Source organism: Lolium perenne, chromosome 3 (assembly GCF_019359855.2).
Source record: "Lolium perenne isolate Kyuss_39 chromosome 3, Kyuss_2.0, whole genome shotgun sequence".
NCBI classification, from domain to species: Eukaryota; Viridiplantae; Streptophyta; class Magnoliopsida; order Poales; family Poaceae; genus Lolium; species Lolium perenne.
The window spans coordinates 264,707,709-264,727,140 of NC_067246.2; the positions used below are offsets into that span (position 1 = coordinate 264,707,709).

General features: G+C 45.0%; 2 protein-coding genes across 4 annotated transcripts; one reads left to right on the forward strand and one right to left on the reverse strand.

Moving 5' to 3' along the window:
* The first annotated feature begins 395 nt into the window (after positions 1-395).
* LOC127339947 (uncharacterized mitochondrial protein AtMg00310-like) lies at positions 396-3,086 on the forward strand. Its single transcript, XM_051365737.1, has 2 exons — positions 396-478; positions 2,681-3,086. The coding sequence occupies exons 1-2, from the start codon at positions 396-398 to the stop codon at positions 3,084-3,086; spliced, it is 489 nt and encodes a 162-aa protein (XP_051221697.1).
* A 1,411-nt stretch (positions 3,087-4,497) lies between these two features.
* On the reverse strand, positions 4,498-18,128 carry LOC127344106 (putative E3 ubiquitin-protein ligase RING1a). 3 transcript variants are annotated; one of them, XM_051370325.2, is made up of 10 exons: positions 12,752-13,101; positions 12,581-12,662; positions 7,888-7,946; positions 6,546-6,627; positions 6,291-6,411; positions 6,156-6,197; positions 5,535-6,065; positions 5,263-5,370; positions 4,979-5,176; positions 4,498-4,868 (listed from the first exon to the last, which is right to left on the reverse strand). In XM_051370325.2, the coding sequence occupies exons 1-10, from the start codon at positions 12,930-12,932 to the stop codon at positions 4,836-4,838; spliced, it is 1,437 nt and encodes a 478-aa protein (XP_051226285.1). In that variant the 5' UTR covers positions 12,933-13,101; the 3' UTR covers positions 4,498-4,835. The 3 variants fall into 3 exon arrangements, with proteins under 3 accessions (XP_051226285.1, XP_051226284.1, XP_051226286.1); XM_051370324.2 differs by lacking the exons at positions 12,581-12,662; positions 12,752-13,101 and adding exons at positions 9,824-9,902; positions 10,019-10,392; XM_051370326.1 differs by lacking the exons at positions 12,581-12,662; positions 12,752-13,101 and adding an exon at positions 17,619-18,128.
* Positions 18,129-19,432: the final 1,304 nt, after the last annotated feature.

The window sequence follows — 19,432 nt, forward strand, 5'->3', positions numbered from 1 at the left end:
GAGTAAAAAATAGAGACGGAAAATTTGTGGCACATTGTCACTTCTTTGCCGTAGAACCGTGTTGTCACCGATTTTTCCAGCCCCCCAGGACGGGTCCGGAAGGAAGAACCAACGACGGATTTTTTATTTTGTGTGTCAATGGTACGCGTCGCAGAGACCGGTTTACGAGATACCGTCGGTGATGTTTTTTTTGCCCGTCAATGGTTCGGGTTATCACCAACATACATTCATTTTCGTGCCATGCGAGCAGTTGCAGCTATAAGCCTTTTCCCAGTAGTGTTGATTGGCCACTTCACTTGGTGCAGAGTTGGAATGAAGGCAAGGCAACCTCCACCATAGTCGAGGGCCCTTTTCCCTAGCTCACGAGGCTCCACATTGTACGCTTCTCATCACCGATGGCGGCGGTGCTCGATGCAGACCCGTGCATCCTCCGTTACGTGGTCGTTGAGGGTTTCCTGCGCGTCATGGGTCTGGCGCGGTGAGACATACGATGGGGCACGAGCTGCATGTGGCTCCTGTTGCGTTGCAGGACATGCATGTCGCCACTGCCCTGCATCCTTCGTTCCTAGTCCATGCTGAGAGTGTGATTGCGACTGAGCCAGTTTTGAGCGCCCCGCGTACTCAAGGAAGCTATCCACCATGCCGGGCGCATTTGTTGAACTTTGGAGTCAATATTGTGTTGATTTGATTCTTGGATATGATTTGGACAACCTTTTGACATGCCACACCTTTGCGTGTCATCGTTTTCTATTTTATATTTTGTCTAAGTCATATCTCCATTTGGTTCTTGAAAGTCTTGCATGCATATTTACTTTATGTATATCTTATGGCATGCTTGCTTTCGTTATCCAATGCATAGGGAAAACTCCACCATAATCCTAAATCGGCTAAGATGTGCATGAAATTCAATTTCATATCTATATGCACATATTTACGTGGAGTTTGTCCTATGTGTTGTAGTTTCACTAACTACTCGGACCCAATTAGTTTGGGGACCACTTTGTACTTGAGCTTTGTCTTAGGTGCATTGGAGATGCATCGGATGCTCATCTCACTCATAAGGAAGAAGCGAAGGCCAAGTGACTATTAGAGACGAGCTATAATGATATGACAAACTCATATCTACTACATCACACCATTGCACTCGGGTAATAAGTATCTATCTACTTCATGCATGCTTATCTTGTATCCAACCATGTGGTTATCTTTGGCATGAATCGTTATTTGAAAATGTTGTGGTCTTGCAAACATTTAAATGAAACCACTTTATTGCAAATATGAGTATGTTGGGACGAGAGCATATTTTGGAGAATATAAAAATCATATTTATGATTCACCTAATCCAAAATATGTCAACCTCGCAATTGAATTGCATATCTTTTCCTCAATATGCTCACATGTGCAATAAAGATGAATTTACAAAATTTGATTCTTCCATTTGGTATGTCATTTTGTGATACTTGTTTGCCGGCCTGGGCCTTTAGGCCTGGGCTGCACCAATCTTGATTGCATTATAAAGGAGATGAAAACTGACACGACGCCGGGCCCTGACGGCTTCCATGTACTGTTCTTGAAGAAGCTTTGGCCGTTGGTGAAACACAGGATCCTCCATATTCTGGATGACTTTGTGGTGGGGCGCATTGACATTGCCAAGTTAAACTTCGGGATACTATCCCTTATTCCTAAGGTCCCCGGGGCGGACCAAGTCTCACAGTTCAGACCAATTGGCTTGATCAATGTAATCTTAAAAATCATCTACAAAGCCTATGCTACCAGGTTGGATCCTATTGCCAACAAAATAATCAATCCTAATCAGACTGCGTTTATCAAAGGCAGGAACATTCTGGATGGCCATCTTGCCTTGATTGAGATTGTTCACAAAATTCGGGCCACGAAACTTGGGGAATCTTGCTGAAATTGGATTTTGAGAAAGCGTACGATCGGGTGAATTGGGACTTTCTTGCTAAGGTGCTCCGTTGTAAAGGTTTCGATGAACGCAATTTCAGTTAATGGCAAAGTTGGACCATTCTTCAGGAACAAGAGAGGAGTCGGACAGGGGGACCCTCTCTCCCCTTATGTTCAATTTTTTTGGAGAAGCATTGTCTGGGATTCTTTCGGCTGCTGCGTCCGCGGGCCACATTCATGGGCTAGTCCCACATTTAATTCCAGGTTGAATTACCCATCTCCAATACGCGGACGACGCGCTTATTCTCATCCAGGGGTCGGATGAGGATATTGCGAATGTGAAATTCATTCTGATGTGCTTCGAGGATATATCAGGTCTTAAAATCAACTACCACAAAAGTGAGATGATTGTGTTAGGCCAGCTTACCTCTGCAAAGACCTGGATCGCTAACAAGTTAAACTACAAGCTGGGTGACTTCCCCTTCGTGTACCTGGGTTTACCTATGACAAAAAAAGGAGCAATGGTTTTTCTTGGTGAGGAAACTTGATGATGTTTGCTATGGGGCTCTTTCTTTTGCATGATGGGATTCATGTGAGGTTTGACTCCCACGGATCGAAATTCTATTGGGAAGGCGCATGCCCAAAACACAAGTACCATCCCGTTAACTGGCCAACAATCTGCAGACCTAAGGAATTCGAGGGCTTGGATCTGCTTAATACAAAGAAAATGAACATGGCTCTTTTACCATCTCGTTAACTGGCTAACAATCTGCAGATCTAAGGAATTCGAGGGCTTGTGTCTGCTTAATACAAAGAAAATGAACATGGCTCTTCTGTCAAAGTGGGTGTGGAGGCTGTACCAGGACGAAGACACTATTTGGGCAAGGATTATCCGCGCTAAATATGCTGATGCCTCTGATCTGTTTGCGGGGACTAGCCAAGGGGGCTCCCAATTCTGGAAAAATCTCCACAAGATTAAACACCTCTTCAAAGTTGGGGCTAAGCATGAGGTGAAGGACGGAGCTCGTACAAACTTCTGGATGGATTGGTGGCTGGGTAATGTGCCCCTCAAAGACACCTTCCCCCTCCTTTTTGCCATCTTTGACAACCAGACACTCTCGGTGGCTAACGCCTGGCATAATTCTCAGCTGGAGATCCGCTTCCGCCGCTCCCTGGACTAGGAGGGCCTGCGCCAGTGGTAGGGATTGTTGGATCTAGTCGACCATGTGGAACTTTGTCCTAGGCGCGACAAGGTTTCATGGCACTTGGAGCCTTCGGGAAGATTCTCTATCAAGTCCATGTACGTTAAACTCTCTCAAGGCACGACGGTAGCTCGATCACTTCAAAGACATGTGGGAAGCAAAAGTGCCACTTAAGATCAAAATCTTCTCTTGCGCTTGATGACCCCTCGAGTCAACAGATCACCATCTAGCACTGTCCATCGAATGGTTCTTGTTCTCTCTACGGGGTCCTAGAGGATGCGGACCATATTTTATTTTCCTGCTCTATTTCCCAATTTGCTTGGTCCGTGCCGCGTCGGTTACTTGGGTGTAACAAGCGCCCCGCCAACTTTGGCCAATTCCATGCCATTGTGTCGAGTTTCACGGGATACAGGAGGCAGATTCTCTAGGCCTTGTTCGTTGCTCAATCCTAGACGCTATGGAATACGCGCAACAAACTAGCTATTGAGAAGAGGGTTATAAATCACCCGCTGACATAATATACAAAACTACCATTTTCTTGCAGCTGTGGATCCTTAATTTCAAGGAAAAGGAAAAGGAGGGACTAAGCTAGATGATTCGCAAGCTAGATGATGCGCAAGCTAAGGAGCTGTACGTGACCATGAGGCCAGCAAGCTGAAGACCTAGTGCCCCTAGCTAAGAGAGTTGTACGTGACCATGAGGCCAACAAGCTGAAGACGTAGTGTCCCTGCCTTGATGTCGTTCGGCGTTTCAGCGTGTTAGTGGGGGCGAAGCTGTAGACCCAACATGTTGGTGTTATGTAAACCTTAAAACCTCAGGCTTTATTAATTTAAAGTTAGGCATGTTATGTCTTTTATGTAAGAAAACTAGTCACCAACCCGTGGTAATTGCGATCATGTATCATATGAACACCATATTAATAGAGTAATTCTTGGCTAAAACACTGATGCGTCCTAGAGAGACTACTTTAGCGGGACTTTTCCTTTTTTATATATTTTTTCGGCTATGTGTATCCATACTACTATTAGGGTATTGCATTGTTGCAGACGTAATTGGCATCTTCATGATATTAGTATATTCCATTTATAAAAAGATATTAAACAACTTAAATACTTAGAGCTATCACTCTGTTTCATAATATAAGAGGTAGTAGTAGCTAATTAGGCAAAGGTGAACACCAAATCTCTTTAACTTTGTGCCAATACGGTGCAGGGGCCTTGCTGCCGAAAGATGCTGGCTGGAGCAGTTACAAAACCCTCATTGAAGGCAAAATGGCGACCAGCGAGCTAGTTTATCATAGTGTATATGACGATGTAACTCAAGCTGCAAACTCCACAAGTTTGTCAATCAGAACAAACCATAAAGATATATGTAGAATGAGAGCATGACGAACAAAACAACGAATGCCTTCTGTATCAATATTAGCTTCCAATTTTCTATGATCCCACGAGCTGGTATAAATGAACACGACTCAATGATTAACCAATAAGAGACCGCGTATAATTTTACTAATTTAAAACTATCACTGATATTATTGACCCAACGGTACTAACACCATACAGATCTAGCTATATGTTACAAAGAAAGTACACCAATCTAAACAATAACTCATAGGAAAAAAAGGATCTACCATTTTGCACATCCAGTGCTTTTCACAGACAGCCCTTATCCAGAAGCAGACCCAACATAATACCAGCAGATGATGAAAAGTGCCGCCACAAAAGTGATCTAGTCTTGAGTTTTCAAAGCATATAACAGTTCCTGCCAAGTGGCAATTGAAGTTAAAAAGAAAAGTAAATATTATCAGATAGCACAGCAACGAGCAAACATATATGATGGATAAATTTGGTTCATGCATGGTTGGTTCTTACCACATCGTTGCGACCAGAGGCAAATGACAGGCCAAGATCAGAAAGAAGCTTATCTCCACTCAATCTTTCCAAGCCATCAAATAGCCGCGGATTTGTCTCAGCAGAACTTGAGTCTGTTGCAACACCTCTATTGTGAAGGTCCATCCTCATATAGATCTCAAGTTCTTCAACTTGCCGAGACAACTGGAGAGCAATTAGCTAGAAATAAAAAAAATGGTTATTTGATTTCAACCACATAAACTACAATTTTCCAAAAAGATAAATTTAGAGAGGCAAGCAATCACCTGTACGAGGTGTCGAATTGATACAGTTGGTCGACAACTTAGATAGGGCTTTTCCAATTCAGGTGTTGCTTTTCCATCAAGAGGAAGGAGAACAAGATACAAGTTGAACTGCAAGAAAATAGTATGAAAAACCTCAAGTCTGAATAAAACAATTAGAACTACAGCCCATGTAGCACAAGCTCCTTGTATACATTTGAGTCAAGTTCGGCTAGTTCATGCAGATCTATATTATCAAAACTACTGGAAAAAGAGAAGATACATATATTCAGTACCTCTTTATCCATTTCATCAGTTGTACGGAGGTGCTCCACCAACTTCGCAACACGTCCGCCCTTTCCCAGTCTGCAATTTAAGCCACCAACATTGCCATGTCGAATTTGGCTACGTGTGCCATTTTTTCCCCATGCAAGCATCTCCCCCCGCAATGGAGAGCTTGTGAAATTTTCTTTAACAGATACTGGTTCACCATTCTCCTCAGATCCATGGTCACTACTGGCAATGATTCTATCAGGAGAAGGTAGTGGTGGAGGCCTCTTTCTACCTCTTTTCTGCTTTAAATCTGGAGAGTGGTTATCAGCAGAAGACGACTCTTTGCTGGCATCATTAGCATTTACTTCTTCTCTATCCTCATTGTCGGAGACAGTAAGGACAATATCACGAGCAACAGTTCTACCTCTCCCACGTGTTCGCATATTTCTTCTGTACTTCCTTGCAAAAGCAGTGGCAGTGGCTTTTGCTGTGGAACATTTCTTACCTATGGCCTCTGACTGTTTTCGAATCGTTTCCTCAATGGTTGCTTGAATCTTTCATGAAAAAATGATATTGATGAGGAACCTAAACTTTGCATGAGTATTTTCATTGAACACTACTTATTACCAAGAAGATAAGATTACCTTCTTATTCCGAGTCTTTTCCTCTTCACTGAAAGCAAATTCCTGAAGCCTCAATTATATGAGAAGCACTGCGAGAAAAGCTAAATGGGGCTAACTAAGATAACCTAAATGCCGAGAGTGTAACATAGACATCACCTCTTCCTCATACTTGTCAATATCGGGGTATAAGGTTGCAATCAGTGCATCATAATTAGGATCGTCCCTTAAAGAACGCCTGCTTGCACAATGAGTGCGGCATGCCGGGCACTCATTATTTCTGCAAAACCAGTTTGGACTGTCAAATAAGCAATGCTTTGTTTGATGATTTACAAAACTGAATTACCCTGTGAATTTCCCATTGTGAAAATTAATAACACGGCAAGCATGTAGAATTGTTTTTTGACATCATACCCGAGCCGCATAGATTTATCAATGCAATCCCTGCAGAATCGGTGCAAACATTCCATAACCGTTCTTGTCTTTCGGATAATTCCTGTAAATTGAAGGGCAAATATTTTGATTTTTCATATCTTCATCAGACAAAAAATGACCACATGTAGAACAACAATATATCTGAAACTTCATAATTGCAAGCTATAGTAGGTGTAGCAAGTGACTACCATATCTTCACTTAAATTTATTTATAGTTTTTATCCAACACATTAAGCTTGTGTCATCGAAATCTACTATGCGATTGTGAACTTCTTTAAATGAGAAGGACGTCAACTGTACCGAAGATTTGTACCCAGGTAGGAAGTTATACCATAAGATGTAACAGAGGAAGGTAAACTGTATACTATATACTAGACAAATGAGAGATGGCCAGACTCCGAACTAGAAGAGGCACACCACAGGATATGAAGCATCAGAATGAGAAAGTGGCACCCATTAATTCGAACAGTAGGATTTACATTCAGTACAAATCATGGAAAACACCTATGCATGGTACCAGAAAAATCATACAATCATACTGAAGATAGATGCAGGATTAATATCTCCTGAACAGTTAGCTAGTATTGACAATTCAATGTCTCCCCTGAGGAATGAAGCAAAACTGGAAAATCATTACGATGCAGACTATAGCTTCAATTTAGCTATGCTATGTATTACTTACACCATGCGGAAGAAATCTAGTGCAACTACCCTTAAACTTGCAAAAGGCCAGTATAGAATAACTTTAGTTAGGTACTTAAAAGACAACTAACTGATGCCTAGACTTGTTTCAAAAAAAACTAACTGATGCCTAGAAGCTATCAACGCTAAACTGATGATCTCAATGTCAACAATTATTAGAGGGAAAAATATTACTACCTCCATCCCAAAGCTTAAGGCTTATATTATTTTTAGAAAGTCAAACTATGTCAAGTTTGACCAAGTTTTTATCAAAAATCATTAACATGCAAAATACAAAATCAATATCATTAGATAATAATGAAATATATTTTAATACGGTATCTACAAAACATCATATTTGTCGATAGATTCTTCTAAAAGTTTGATCAAACTTTACTTGGTTGACTTTACAAAAAAAGACTTAAGCCTTGAGATGGAGGTAGTATACACACTGGGACACACATGAAACAAGCAAGCTACTGAATATGATAGGTTAAATTATGTATTGATAAATAATGTTAAGATAGATATGTAGACGTAAAGGGAACGCGCATTAGCATTTCAGGAGCTTTCATGTAAGCATTCTGAAAAGTAATATGGAATCCAAATCCCTAAGCAAAATAACAACAGGTATACATACCTAAACAAATAGGGCACTGGACTTCCTTCCGGATTTCAGCTAATTTCACTAGTATAAACCTGACGAGAAAATAGTTCATGTAAGCTTGATGCTGTGTGAGGCATTAAATCTTTCAGCGTCTCAACCTGAATGATCTGAGGTTTGGTTGAACAGGTCAATGTTTTTTTTTTGGCTGAGGCTTGAACAGTTCAATGTTAAGTAGTAGCATTAGCTTGAAAACATAGCTAACTACAAACTGAACACAAAAAATAGCCTATAACCTGTAGGAAGACATAGCTAACTACAAACTGAACAGACTATAACTCTTCAGACCAACTATGATCCCCAACAACGCACCTCATAAATTTCCATAGCATTTGCATTTTCAATAAGACTGCTGGTTGAAGAGCATGATGTGCATTTGTAACAGAGTGCTACGTGTGTGGAACTAGTAGGACAAATCAGAAAGAAAAAAAATGAAGTTCTGTAGTAGTGTACCAAAAGCAGAGTCAGAACACCTAAAAGTGCTATAGCAAACAACGTAAGATTCAGCTAAAAAAACGGTGTTAGAACAGCTAACTGACGTAGTAAGGTAACATCAACGAAAATCATCTAACGAAGAGTTCAAAATAGAAGCTGGTTACAGGCTACGAAAAATTATCAACACACAGCCGCCAAAAAACAGCAACGGAGAAACGACGAGACAAAGAGAGCAGCTCAGACTTCAGATGCAAAGTGGGGACTCCAGTCCAGCATGAGAATGTGGCACAAACACGTAGCTTGCACAGCTGGGACTGGGAATGAATATTATTCCGAGGAATATCCGTCACGGCCGTGGCGTGGCGTGCAATATGATGGAAGCAATGCATACACCATCAAAGAGATCGTATGCATAGTTCGCAGGAACAGGGATGTAGGGCTGTTGGTCGACGAACATGCGCCTGCATAGATGCGATGCGCCCTGATCACAGAAACGAAGCAACCATCTTTCGAGCATTTTTGCTGGATAGAGACCGACCTTGGACCGTCCCCTCCTCCCGCACAGTAGAGTGAGGCGATTTTTCGAGCCCTTCCCAGATCCACCTCGCTTCCGTCGAATCGACGGGTCCCCCTTCCTCCGCCGGCCGCTCCGGCGGCGGGAGGTTGGGGGAGCCTCGAATCCCGGTTGTATATAGTGTAGGAGCTGTGGAGTCTTCCGTCGGCGGCGCTTTGAGGTGGGCGGCGCGGCCGGTGGTATGTATGCAGGTGGTGCTGGCCCTCTTCGGCGGTGGAGCTCGGTGGAGTTCTGCGGCGTGGCGCCTCCTTCCCCGCGCTCACGGTTCCCTGTGGCCGTCGGATGCGCCTACTCCCCTTCCGGATCTTGGTGCGGCGGATCCGGTCGACGACCTTGAAGCCGCTGGTGGTGAAGCACGCGGGTGGAGCCGACGGAGGAGGGTGGAGGCTCCCAGGAGTTCGAGGCCCGAAGACTTCCCGTCTGCAGGGGGACATCTCTTGTTCCAAGGCTTGTGGAGAGATGCAGCAGCGGCGCGCCGTCGGCACGTCTTCTTCCGCTCCGGCGTCATCGAGTTGCTTAGGGACCGGGTTGTATTTTTGTTCTTTGTTGGGGTCCTTTTTGTAACTGTCGTGCTTTAATATCATCAGCAGTTTCCTCGCAAAAAAAAGAAACGAAGCAACCATAATCGCTAACCCGAGACCAACGGTCTAGCAGCTAACCGGTTCCGGCAGACACCTCGCAGATTCACCGGCGTGGGTGGGCGGGAATAGGACACGAGGAAGCGGCATAGGAGTCTAGAACGCGGAGGAAGCGGGGTGGGAGTCGAGGACACGGGCATGGCAGCGCGAGCAGGCCAAACGACAAATCGCATAGCCAGCTACACGGATCCACGATACCGGCAGGGCAGGGCGAGATAGGGCCGAGCCGAGAGAGGCCTCAGGAGAGGGAGGAAGGGAGACTCACTCGTCCATGTCGCCGTCGCTCTGCGACGACTCGCTGTCGCTGTACGCGCCGCCGCCGCCGCGCTCCGCGCTTCCCGAATCTGCGGAAGCCATAAGAAATAGGACACACATGCTTCTTAGCCAATATTCACGCCGAAACATGCAGAGCACGACGCGATTGCGAGATACGAGAGGTGTCGATGCGGGCTAAGCTCACCGCCTACGCGCCGCGGCTGCGGGTCGGTCGCCCGATTGGCGGCGCCTCCGCCCGGTACCGGTTGGATTCCTCCTCCCTCGCCCCGGGCGCCGCCGGCTGTGGAAGCATCCGTCCCGTTGGCCTCCACGTGGTCGCGTGGTTTGGACGACGGCGAAGGGCGCTGGCGCTTCTGCGCGGGCATTCTGCCCTGGGATTCCGGCGAGGCGTCCGGGAGAGGGGAGGAGCAGAGGGGATGTGGCGGTCGACGGGGAGGGCGACTGGAAGAGACGGCCAGGTGGGTGCGGCAGCCTGGACGGAAGGCACGCAGGGGGCAGGGGGCGGAGAAAGAGAGAGGAGAACTTCCGGAAAATAAATAAGGAACCCGATGTGTGTTTTGTGTTGTTGCTCGGTCGGTCGTGTATATCTTCTGCCTGCTTGTGGGGACTGGTGCTGGTCTATGGCTTTGGAATCGCGCGAGAGACCAGGTGAGAGGCAGGAAGGCAGCGAGCGATGCCACGGACATGCAGGCCGCCGCCTCGCCTCGTCTGCCGTGCTTCTGGCCTCGCAGCATGCCGCTCGATTTGGTATATTGTTCGATCAAGGAACACGCGTAAAGAAGAGCAGAAGACTGAAAGCAAGCATGTGCTGCCGTTTTGAGACGCAGCGAGAAGAAGATGCTTCATGAAGAGAGGCACCATGTTTACTGGGTCGCCGATTTTGTTCAACCGGCCCCGTCTGCCGCCGGCGCAAATCGGTAATATGCGTGACGACGCCCCTGGACCTCTCCGCGACACCGGTCACCATGCTCTACCACCAGATGCACGAAGCAAGGGCTGAGAGGTGGGCACGGACGCAGGCGGCAAAGGAGAAGAACGACGACGAGGCAGGTCCGTCGCGCGTCCCAACTGACGCCAACAGATTAGGGTTAGGTTTAAGTTTTATTTAGATTTAAATTCGAGTAATTTTTGTATAAATTTCGTATGAATTTCATATGAATTTCGGTTTTAAATGTCATTCCAAGTTCCAAATTTTATCGGGGCTGGCGTATGAGGGCGCCGGTGTGCGAGCAGCATCCCCAAACAAAGGATGCTCTCCCGGTGATCTCCATACGGCAGTGCCGGCGCCCTGCCTGCGCCTATTTGGGAGCCGTCGGTGGAGATGCTCTGATGACGCCCCCAGACCTCTCTGCCGGCCGGCGGAAATCAATCGAGCTCAACATTGAAGAACCCTTGACGGACTGATCTCTGTCCTTCAGCTCGATAGACGGAACGCATTCTAGAGGGGTCCAGCAGAGCAACAAAGTTTGCTAGCTGTAGAATAGGGAAACTCTAGTTTGTTAAGCTCATGCTTTCGAGTTTTTCAGACCCAGGAACCTAGAACTAGAGGGTGGTAATCGATACTGAAAAATAGAACATCTTCTCACAGTCACAGTTAGCTACAGCCAGAGCAGACACTAGTCAGTGGAGGTCTAAATCTGCGCTGAAGATGGAAGTGAACACTTCCTATCGAAAAATGATCTTCAAGAAAAATACCTCTGGAGGCACAAAATATTTTCCTTCCAAACAGAGGGAAGAAAGATGCAGCGCTACTGGGATGGAAGAAACACGTGTAGCCGTTTAGGTCATTTGACATTAGCCAGAAGGCATTGCGCTTGAGTTGATTCTACTTCAGAACTTTCCAGTGGTGAACTGATCTGGACCTTCAACCAAGTTTCGCATTGCAAGTTGCAACTCGTCGGATCATTAAGCTAGTGAGCAGTGACATAATGTGTGACAAGTAATGTCGACAGCGATATGCCATTAGTTTTTTGAAGTTGCAAATTGTCATATAGCCTGATTCGTATCTTACAACCCTATTACAGGTTACAGCCTTGTTTTTTTTCTAGAATCAGAACATGAAACTATAATTCATGACAAAGAAAATAAAATCTGGATTCATAGCAAGAATCCATATTTTAAAAACTATTCCACGGAAGGCATGAACTAGCTTGGGAAGTTCAGAAGAAGAAAGTACGAGTGACTCTAGGAAACACCAAGCTAATCTTGCATTCAGCAGCTCCATGCCTGCTTTAATTAATTATTAAGGGATCCTGGAAGGCCAACAAACCCAGGAGATGAGAAACCAGCGGATACGCTATGACAGCCTCATAACAACAACAGTGGTCAGGGAGCGACAGTGTTCTTGCCTCTTGGCATAATGGCGAAAGCATGCACACCAACATAATCCGCGACAGTCGGTGACACCTCATACGTATAGTAGGGCCAGAATCTCGTGAGGATAACTCTAGCTCTATCAAAGACCACATGGACTAAGACACAGACAATTGGGACGATGCAATCGTCGAGCATCGCGGTTGTATACTTGTGTACCACCACTATCCCTGAGACCCCGAGTCCTGAGATCACCAGAGCTAGGCCATGTATATCGTCTGATTCAGAGCAGCACCATAACGGAGCTATCGGCTAGTGCAAGATTGCACGAGACAGGAAGCGGCGACGAGATCGGATCGCCTTGACGGGTACGGCTAGACGACCCAGCAGAGGAGAAAGAGCAGGGGGCAGGGCAGGGGCAGGGAAGGCTTACTCGTCCTCGTCGCCGGCGCTCATAGACGACTCGCTTTCCTTGCCGCTTCCATCTCCACGGCGCCGACCCTCCGCGTCGGGATCTGCGCAACCAATCAAGCACGGATGATGAGACCTCTTAGAGATACCTACAGGGCCATGGCAACAGAGATGTCGGCGCCGTTCATCTCACCGAGGTAGTGCGTCTCCCGCGTCGCCGCCCTCGACCGACGCGCAGCGGGCTCGCCGTCTGAAGACGACCCATGCGAGGCCCCGCCCCCGCCGCGGCTGGTGGCGGCGCGGCGGACTGCGACGTGGCCGTGCGAATCGTCGTCGGAGGCGGGCGGCGGGAGCGGGCGCTTCTGGGCGGTCATTCCGTCCTCCGGCCTGGCCCCCCCGGCCGGGTCCTCGCGCGCGCGGCGGCTTTCCCTGGGCGTTGGGGGTAGCGGCTGGTGGCTTCGTGGAGAGGGAGGAGAGGGCGGAACTGCGGCAGGGAGAGGAAGGGGAGGGTCAGGAATGCATTTGTGTTGCGTTTTAGTAGTGCGCGTGTGGCCTGGCTGGAATTTACGATCGCGCGAGGGCCAGCGAAGAAGAGGGCTGAACTCGTGATTGATCAAGTGAGCAACCAGTTTATTACCTTTGACGTACTCCCTCCGTCCATAAATATGTGGACGTGCGGGATTTTCAAGGTAAATTAGTAAAAAGAGAGAAAAATTGCATTGGGAAGATGCAACCAACATCTCTCTCCTCTTTAATTATTTCATCTCCAATAGGCTAAGTGCATGTACAAAATTAAGATAACATGTGTTGAATATTATTGGGTTTGATTTCCATGCGATGAGAGAGAAATAACTTTTGCTAATTTAAAGTACATTGGGAACATAGAAGTACACTCTTTTATGGACAAAGTTTGAGGCTAGATGTCCACTTATTTGAGGACGGAGGGAGTAGGGTTGACAACTTGAGATGTTGTAGGTGTAGCTCCATTTTTTAAAAAACATCAAGACCTTTTTTTTTTTTTTGCAAAGATGTCAAATGTCAAGACATTTATGCTATGTTTGGTAGAAATGTATTTTTGAAGTATTTCAACAATACTACGGTTTCCTAAAATACCTTAGTTTCAAATACTTTGAGTGTTTGGCCGTGACTAAAAAAATGCATTATTAATACTTCATTAGGCCTCAAAACGTGCTATTTTTAAAGTATTGTAAAAAACAACTCTAGACCTCTTTTTCTCAAACTAAAGTATTGCCAAGGGATGCCTAAAATACTATGGTTTTGTAATACTTCAGTTTTGAAAATACTTTGTTGCCAAAAGTAGGCCTTAACTTGTAGAGTAATTGTTCAAGCTATACAAGGTTAAAGTAGGCTCCATTTCAATAAAACAAAGAGGGTGTGGACAAATAAGATGCCGAATTAGATGAATGTACTATTTTCAATAAGGGAAGTGTTAGTGGTAGAGGCTGGAGGAGAGGTTTTCCCATGGGAAGAGATAGATGTAGAAACATTTATACTAGTATTAAATTGTTTAATTGATTTTTTTTGCGGGTAAAATTGTTTTGTTGATTATGTACATGGCTGGATTATTTCAGAATCTAGAAGTCTCGGGGAATGCAATTAATGATTACAATTTATAAGCTGTATTTTGTTGGTTTGCAAGAAACTAAGTTTTAAGCATGCATGATTTGAATCGGCTAAGTGACATACATAGCTTTTTCATGGATTTGTGTACCTTTAGTCGGACAAGGTGGTGGTATGTTGTTAATTGTGAACATTTTATTTTTTTGAGGTGTTAGATTTTGAAGTTGGTGTTTTCATATTAGGATGGTTGTGAAAAATAAAGAAAGTGGGGGAATGTTGAAATCTTGTAAATATTTATGGTGCACCCCATGATAAGATAAGGATCTATTTTTAATTGATTTAGTTCATATTTTCGAGAATATGAATAAGTTTCCTTCAATTGTAAGTGGTGATTGAAATTTGATGAGGAAAACTAGTGAACGTGATGAGGGTGTGCCTTCAAAGAAACGGTCCAAATTGTACAAGCAAAGGGATCAACTCTCATTGCATGGGAAAAAATTGCAAGACCAAAGAATCAAGGTGGCCTAGGGGTTTTGAATCTTGAAACCCAAAACAGAGCTTTACTGCTGAAAATTTGGATAAATTATTTAACAATCATGACATTCCTTGGGTTAGACTTGTCAAAGCATCTTATTATAATAATGGAAATTTGCCTGGTACTTCTGTTGAGGGATCCTTCTGGTGGAGAGCACACTTGAAATTAATTGATATATACAAAGAAATGGCCAAATGCAATTTGGGAGATGGAAAATCCAGCATGTTCTGGACTGATAATTGGGACGACATCCGTGTTCAACATAAGTTTTCCTCACCTGATTACTTACACAAGGAATCATCTCATGATTGTAGAAGAAGTGTTGCAAACTGAATTTCTAGAGGATTTTTTTCACATACCTCTCTCTCAACAAGTCTTTTCTGAATTTGAGCAGATGGAAATTATTTGCCACAATGCAAGATAAAAGATACAGGAAGAAAACATTGACATGTGGAGCTACATCTGGGGGAATAATACTTTTACTGTCAAAAAAGCATATAACACCATGATTGGTTATCTAGTTGTTCACCCACATTTCAATTGGCCGTGGAATACATCATGTTAGCCGAAACACAAGTTTTTCTTCTGGTTGCTTCTACATGATAGACTAAATACCAGGAATCTCTTAAGGAGGAAAAATCTTCAGTTGCAATCTTTTGCTTATGTTTTAAATCAATGTTCTCAGGATGAAGAAACTCTTGTGCACCTCTTCTGGACATGTCCATTTGCAAAGCAATGCTAGAACTTTATATACCCACAAAGAAGAAGAGATGGATCAATCTTTCAAGCTATATCTGACATGAAGGATAAACTGAAGCTACCATTTCAATGGAGATCATTATCTTGGCTGCTTGGGACATATGGATAATCAGAACAACAAAATTTTCAACAATCAAGCAACAAGCTTTGCAAATTGGAAAGATGTTTTTCTTCAGGAGGTCAAATTACTCTCCTACATGATGAAAAAGAAACATGCGGATTCTTTTAAGGAATGGTTACAAACACAAGCTTAGTTTTTTCCTAGTGTAGTTTCCCCTTTCTTTCTTTTGTTTTAGAAGAGATCCTCTCGCTTCCTTGTAAATACTCTGCTTTATAATAATATAAATATTGCAGTGTGTTTTCCACTGTTTCACCTTAAAAAAAATGGTCCAAGCTTTGATGCAATTATCGAATATTGGGAGATAAAATAGATAGAGGTGGTGGTAGAATATTTACTTGGTCAAATAATTAGTTAAATCTCACTATGAAAAATGTTGGATAGGATTTTAATATCGTTTTTTAGAAAAGTTTTATCCAAAGATGGTTATGCAAATTTTAATTAGGGAAATTTCTGATCATTCTCCTCTTTTGTTAGATTATGATTCAAAGAGAGACATTTTAAATTTGAACTATTTTGGTTTCTTAGGAAGGATTTGGGGGAAATAGTTACAAAAGTATGGAATCTTTTTTCCTAACAGGATCTAGTCTCATGTGTGGTAGCATAGGGCTAGGAACTGAGGAAAACCTTAAAGGGTTGGAATTTAACTACATTTGGTTTATAATAAGCAGAAAAATAATTTAGGTGATCCAATAGATGTAATAGATAGAGAAAGTGAGATCGTAGGTTTAACATTAGAGAAATAGTTGTTAAGGAAGAACTGAAATAAAGAATTTACACAAAATTATAAAGAGGAAGAGATTATGTGGTTTCAGAGGGCTAAGAAGAGAGAGTTGCTTGAAGGAGATGCTTTAACTTCTTATTTTATGTCTAGGGTTAGTGGTGAAAAAATAAAAATAAAATTGTTTCTTTGCAACAAGAAGATGGTATGATTGAGGGTATGTCAAATTTTAATTAGTACAACTCACTATTATGGATGTTTGTTTGGTTCTGGAGGAAGTGTTGGTAATGTAGTTTTACACATTGCTATGCCCTATGTTTTGGATGAGAATGATAAAATTTACCTCGAAAGGATAAAACTAGTTGTGTTTGAAATGAACAAAAACATGGCACTTGCTTCTTATGAATTGCTTTTCTCAGCAATTTCGGTCGTCAGTGAGTGTAGATTTCTTTCACTGTGTTTCAAAACTGGTATAATGACAAGTTAAATATTGCTTGTTTTAACTATGGATTTTTAACTTTACTTCTTAAGTGTGTAAGAGCTGATATGATTCAACAATATAGTCCTATTTGCCTTTTGAATGTATTGTCTAAAATATTTACTAAGTTAATTTATAAGAGGCCTGTTGGGTTGCGTGATTAATTGGTACCTTAACAGTCTTGGTTTTGTTAAAATCAGAACTCATGGCGGACGGAGCGGAAGATGGAAATGATCGAGTGTCTATTCATGCGAAAGAAAAAGATTTATGGATTCATAGCAAGAATACGTACTCTAGAGTCTAGACGCTACTCCTAACAAAAGCCGTGAACACTAGGGAAGTTCAAAAAGAGAACAACTCATGAATCCCGTAAACAACAAATTAATCGGTGACTCGAGGAAACGACAAACCGATTTTGCATTGAGGAGCTCGGCGCCTGTTCTAAGGGATCCTAAAAACCGACCAAACGCAGGAGATCCTGAAATCAGCGGCTACACCATGGCAGCACCGGCGATGGTGTTCTTGGCATTCTCCGCCGCCGTTATGGCGATACGCAGCGACATCATGCACAGTTGCACACCATCATAAAGCCCGGCTCTTCGTACGTTTAATGCTTACGAAAAACGCAAGCACCGCGGTTGTATACTTGTATAGCACCACTCACCCTGAGAACTGCTGAGCTCACCAGCTCGGCCATGTATCTCGCCGGATGCCAGCGTCACGGCAGCAGCATAACGGGATAGCGGCTACCTCACGACTGCACAAGACATGAAGCAGAAAGGAGATCGGATCGCCTTGACGGGCACGCCAAGACGACCCAGCAGAGGAGAAGAGAGCAGGGGCAGGGGCAGGGGCAGCGAAGGCTTACTCGTTCTCGTCGCCGGAGCTCGTAGATGACTCGCTGTGGTTGCCGCTTCCGTCTCCTCCACGCCCGCCCTCCGTGTCGGGATCTGCGGAGCCAATCAAGCACGGACGGATCATACGCATCGAAAGCGAAGGCTTACTCGTTCTCACCGCCGTAGCGCGGCTCCCGGGGCGGCGCCCTCGCCTGACGCGCAGCGAGTTCTCCGTCCGACGACCCATGCGAGGCCGCGCCTCCGCCGCGGTTGGTTCCGCCGCGGCGGACCCCGACGTGGCCGTGCGAGTCGTCGTCGTCGGAGGCGGGCGGCGGGAGCGGGCGCTTCCGGGCGGCCATTCCGTCCTCCGGCCTGGGGTCCGCGACCGGGTTCTCGGCCGCGCGGCGGCTTTTCCTGGGCGTTGGGGGGAGCGGGTGGTGGTTTCGTGGAGAGGGTGGAGAGTGCCAAGAGGTGGGTGGAACGGCAGGGAGAGGAAGGAAAAGAAGATGAGGAGGGTCTGCAAGACTCTGCATTCCTGTTGCGTTTAGTAGCGCGCATGTGGCCTGACCGGATTTGGCGATCGCGCGAGAGCCAGCGAAGAAGGGGCCAACAAGGAAGAAGCTGGCGGCGCACGGGACGTTGTAGCCGACGATCGACGGCACACGGGGGAGATGCGAGGCGTTTTCTGAATTCGCGTAACCACGGTCCTGTTTGGTACTTTGATATAAGGTTGACAACTTGTGATGGAATAGGCGTAGTTCAGCTTTTTAACGGCAACAACACGACCTGATAGCCAATTCTTCCAGAGTTCCAGTCACACCCTAGCTAGAAAGGATGATTTTGTGTAGGTTTTAATCTATCATGAGGTGCATCGCCCGAGCATTTTCTTGGAGATTTACTTTCAGAGTTTTGAAGGTGATTTGTATTTTTCAATCTGGCTCGATTGACTTTCCATTATGAAACAACTGCCCGCAGAGAGAAGAGACGACCGAAAGCGATCTAGGGTCTCCGCCCCCTCGCAGACAACGCCGCCAGTCCATCCTTGGAGGGGTTTCTTTCCTTTTCTATGGGACAGCCAGCAGGAGGATTTTCATTCTTCTTTTAGGAAGTTTGAAAGAGCAAAGTCTAAACCCCGTGTTTTGTGTGTTTGATGACAACACTTGAGTTATCTCACCGTGTGCCTTGAATATCATTGCTAGATTTGCAAGTGCATGGTGACCTAGCTGGACACGTCAAGATCGGAGGACTGAAGCGTAGTTATAGGTAGTTGTAGGTTTTCTGGTTTTGTGTGTGTGTTTCGCGAGGTGACATGGCTGGAGAGAAAAAGGAAAGAAAACCAGTTTTAGCCAGGCCGGTACTACCGGTACCTGTAGCGGTAGTACCGCTACCCCTATAGGTACCGCCTCACGGTACCGCTCTGAGTTCTGCGCTGGATTTGTCCCACAGAACAAGTTACGGTACCTTGAGCGGTAGTACCGCTTGCAAGCGGTAGTACCGCCCACGGTACCGCTCAAGTACCGTAACATGTTACGGCAGTACCGCTCTGGTACCGCTTCGGTACCGCTTTGGATCCAGTAAGGTCTGGACCCTATTGCGGTACCTCAAGCGGTACCGCGAGCGGTAGTACCGCAATGTGTCCACGTGGACAAGTTCTGTGGGGATTCGAACTCAAAGCGGTAGTACCGCTTTCCAGAAGCGGTAGTACCGCTTAGGCAAAAACTGGACAAAACGGTTGGATTTGGAGGAGCCTATTTAAGGGCCCCTTCTTCCCCAATTCGTTTTTATCTCTTCTCTCTCTCTCCTCCATTGTTGCTGAGCTTAATCCTTGAGGATCTCCCCAACCATC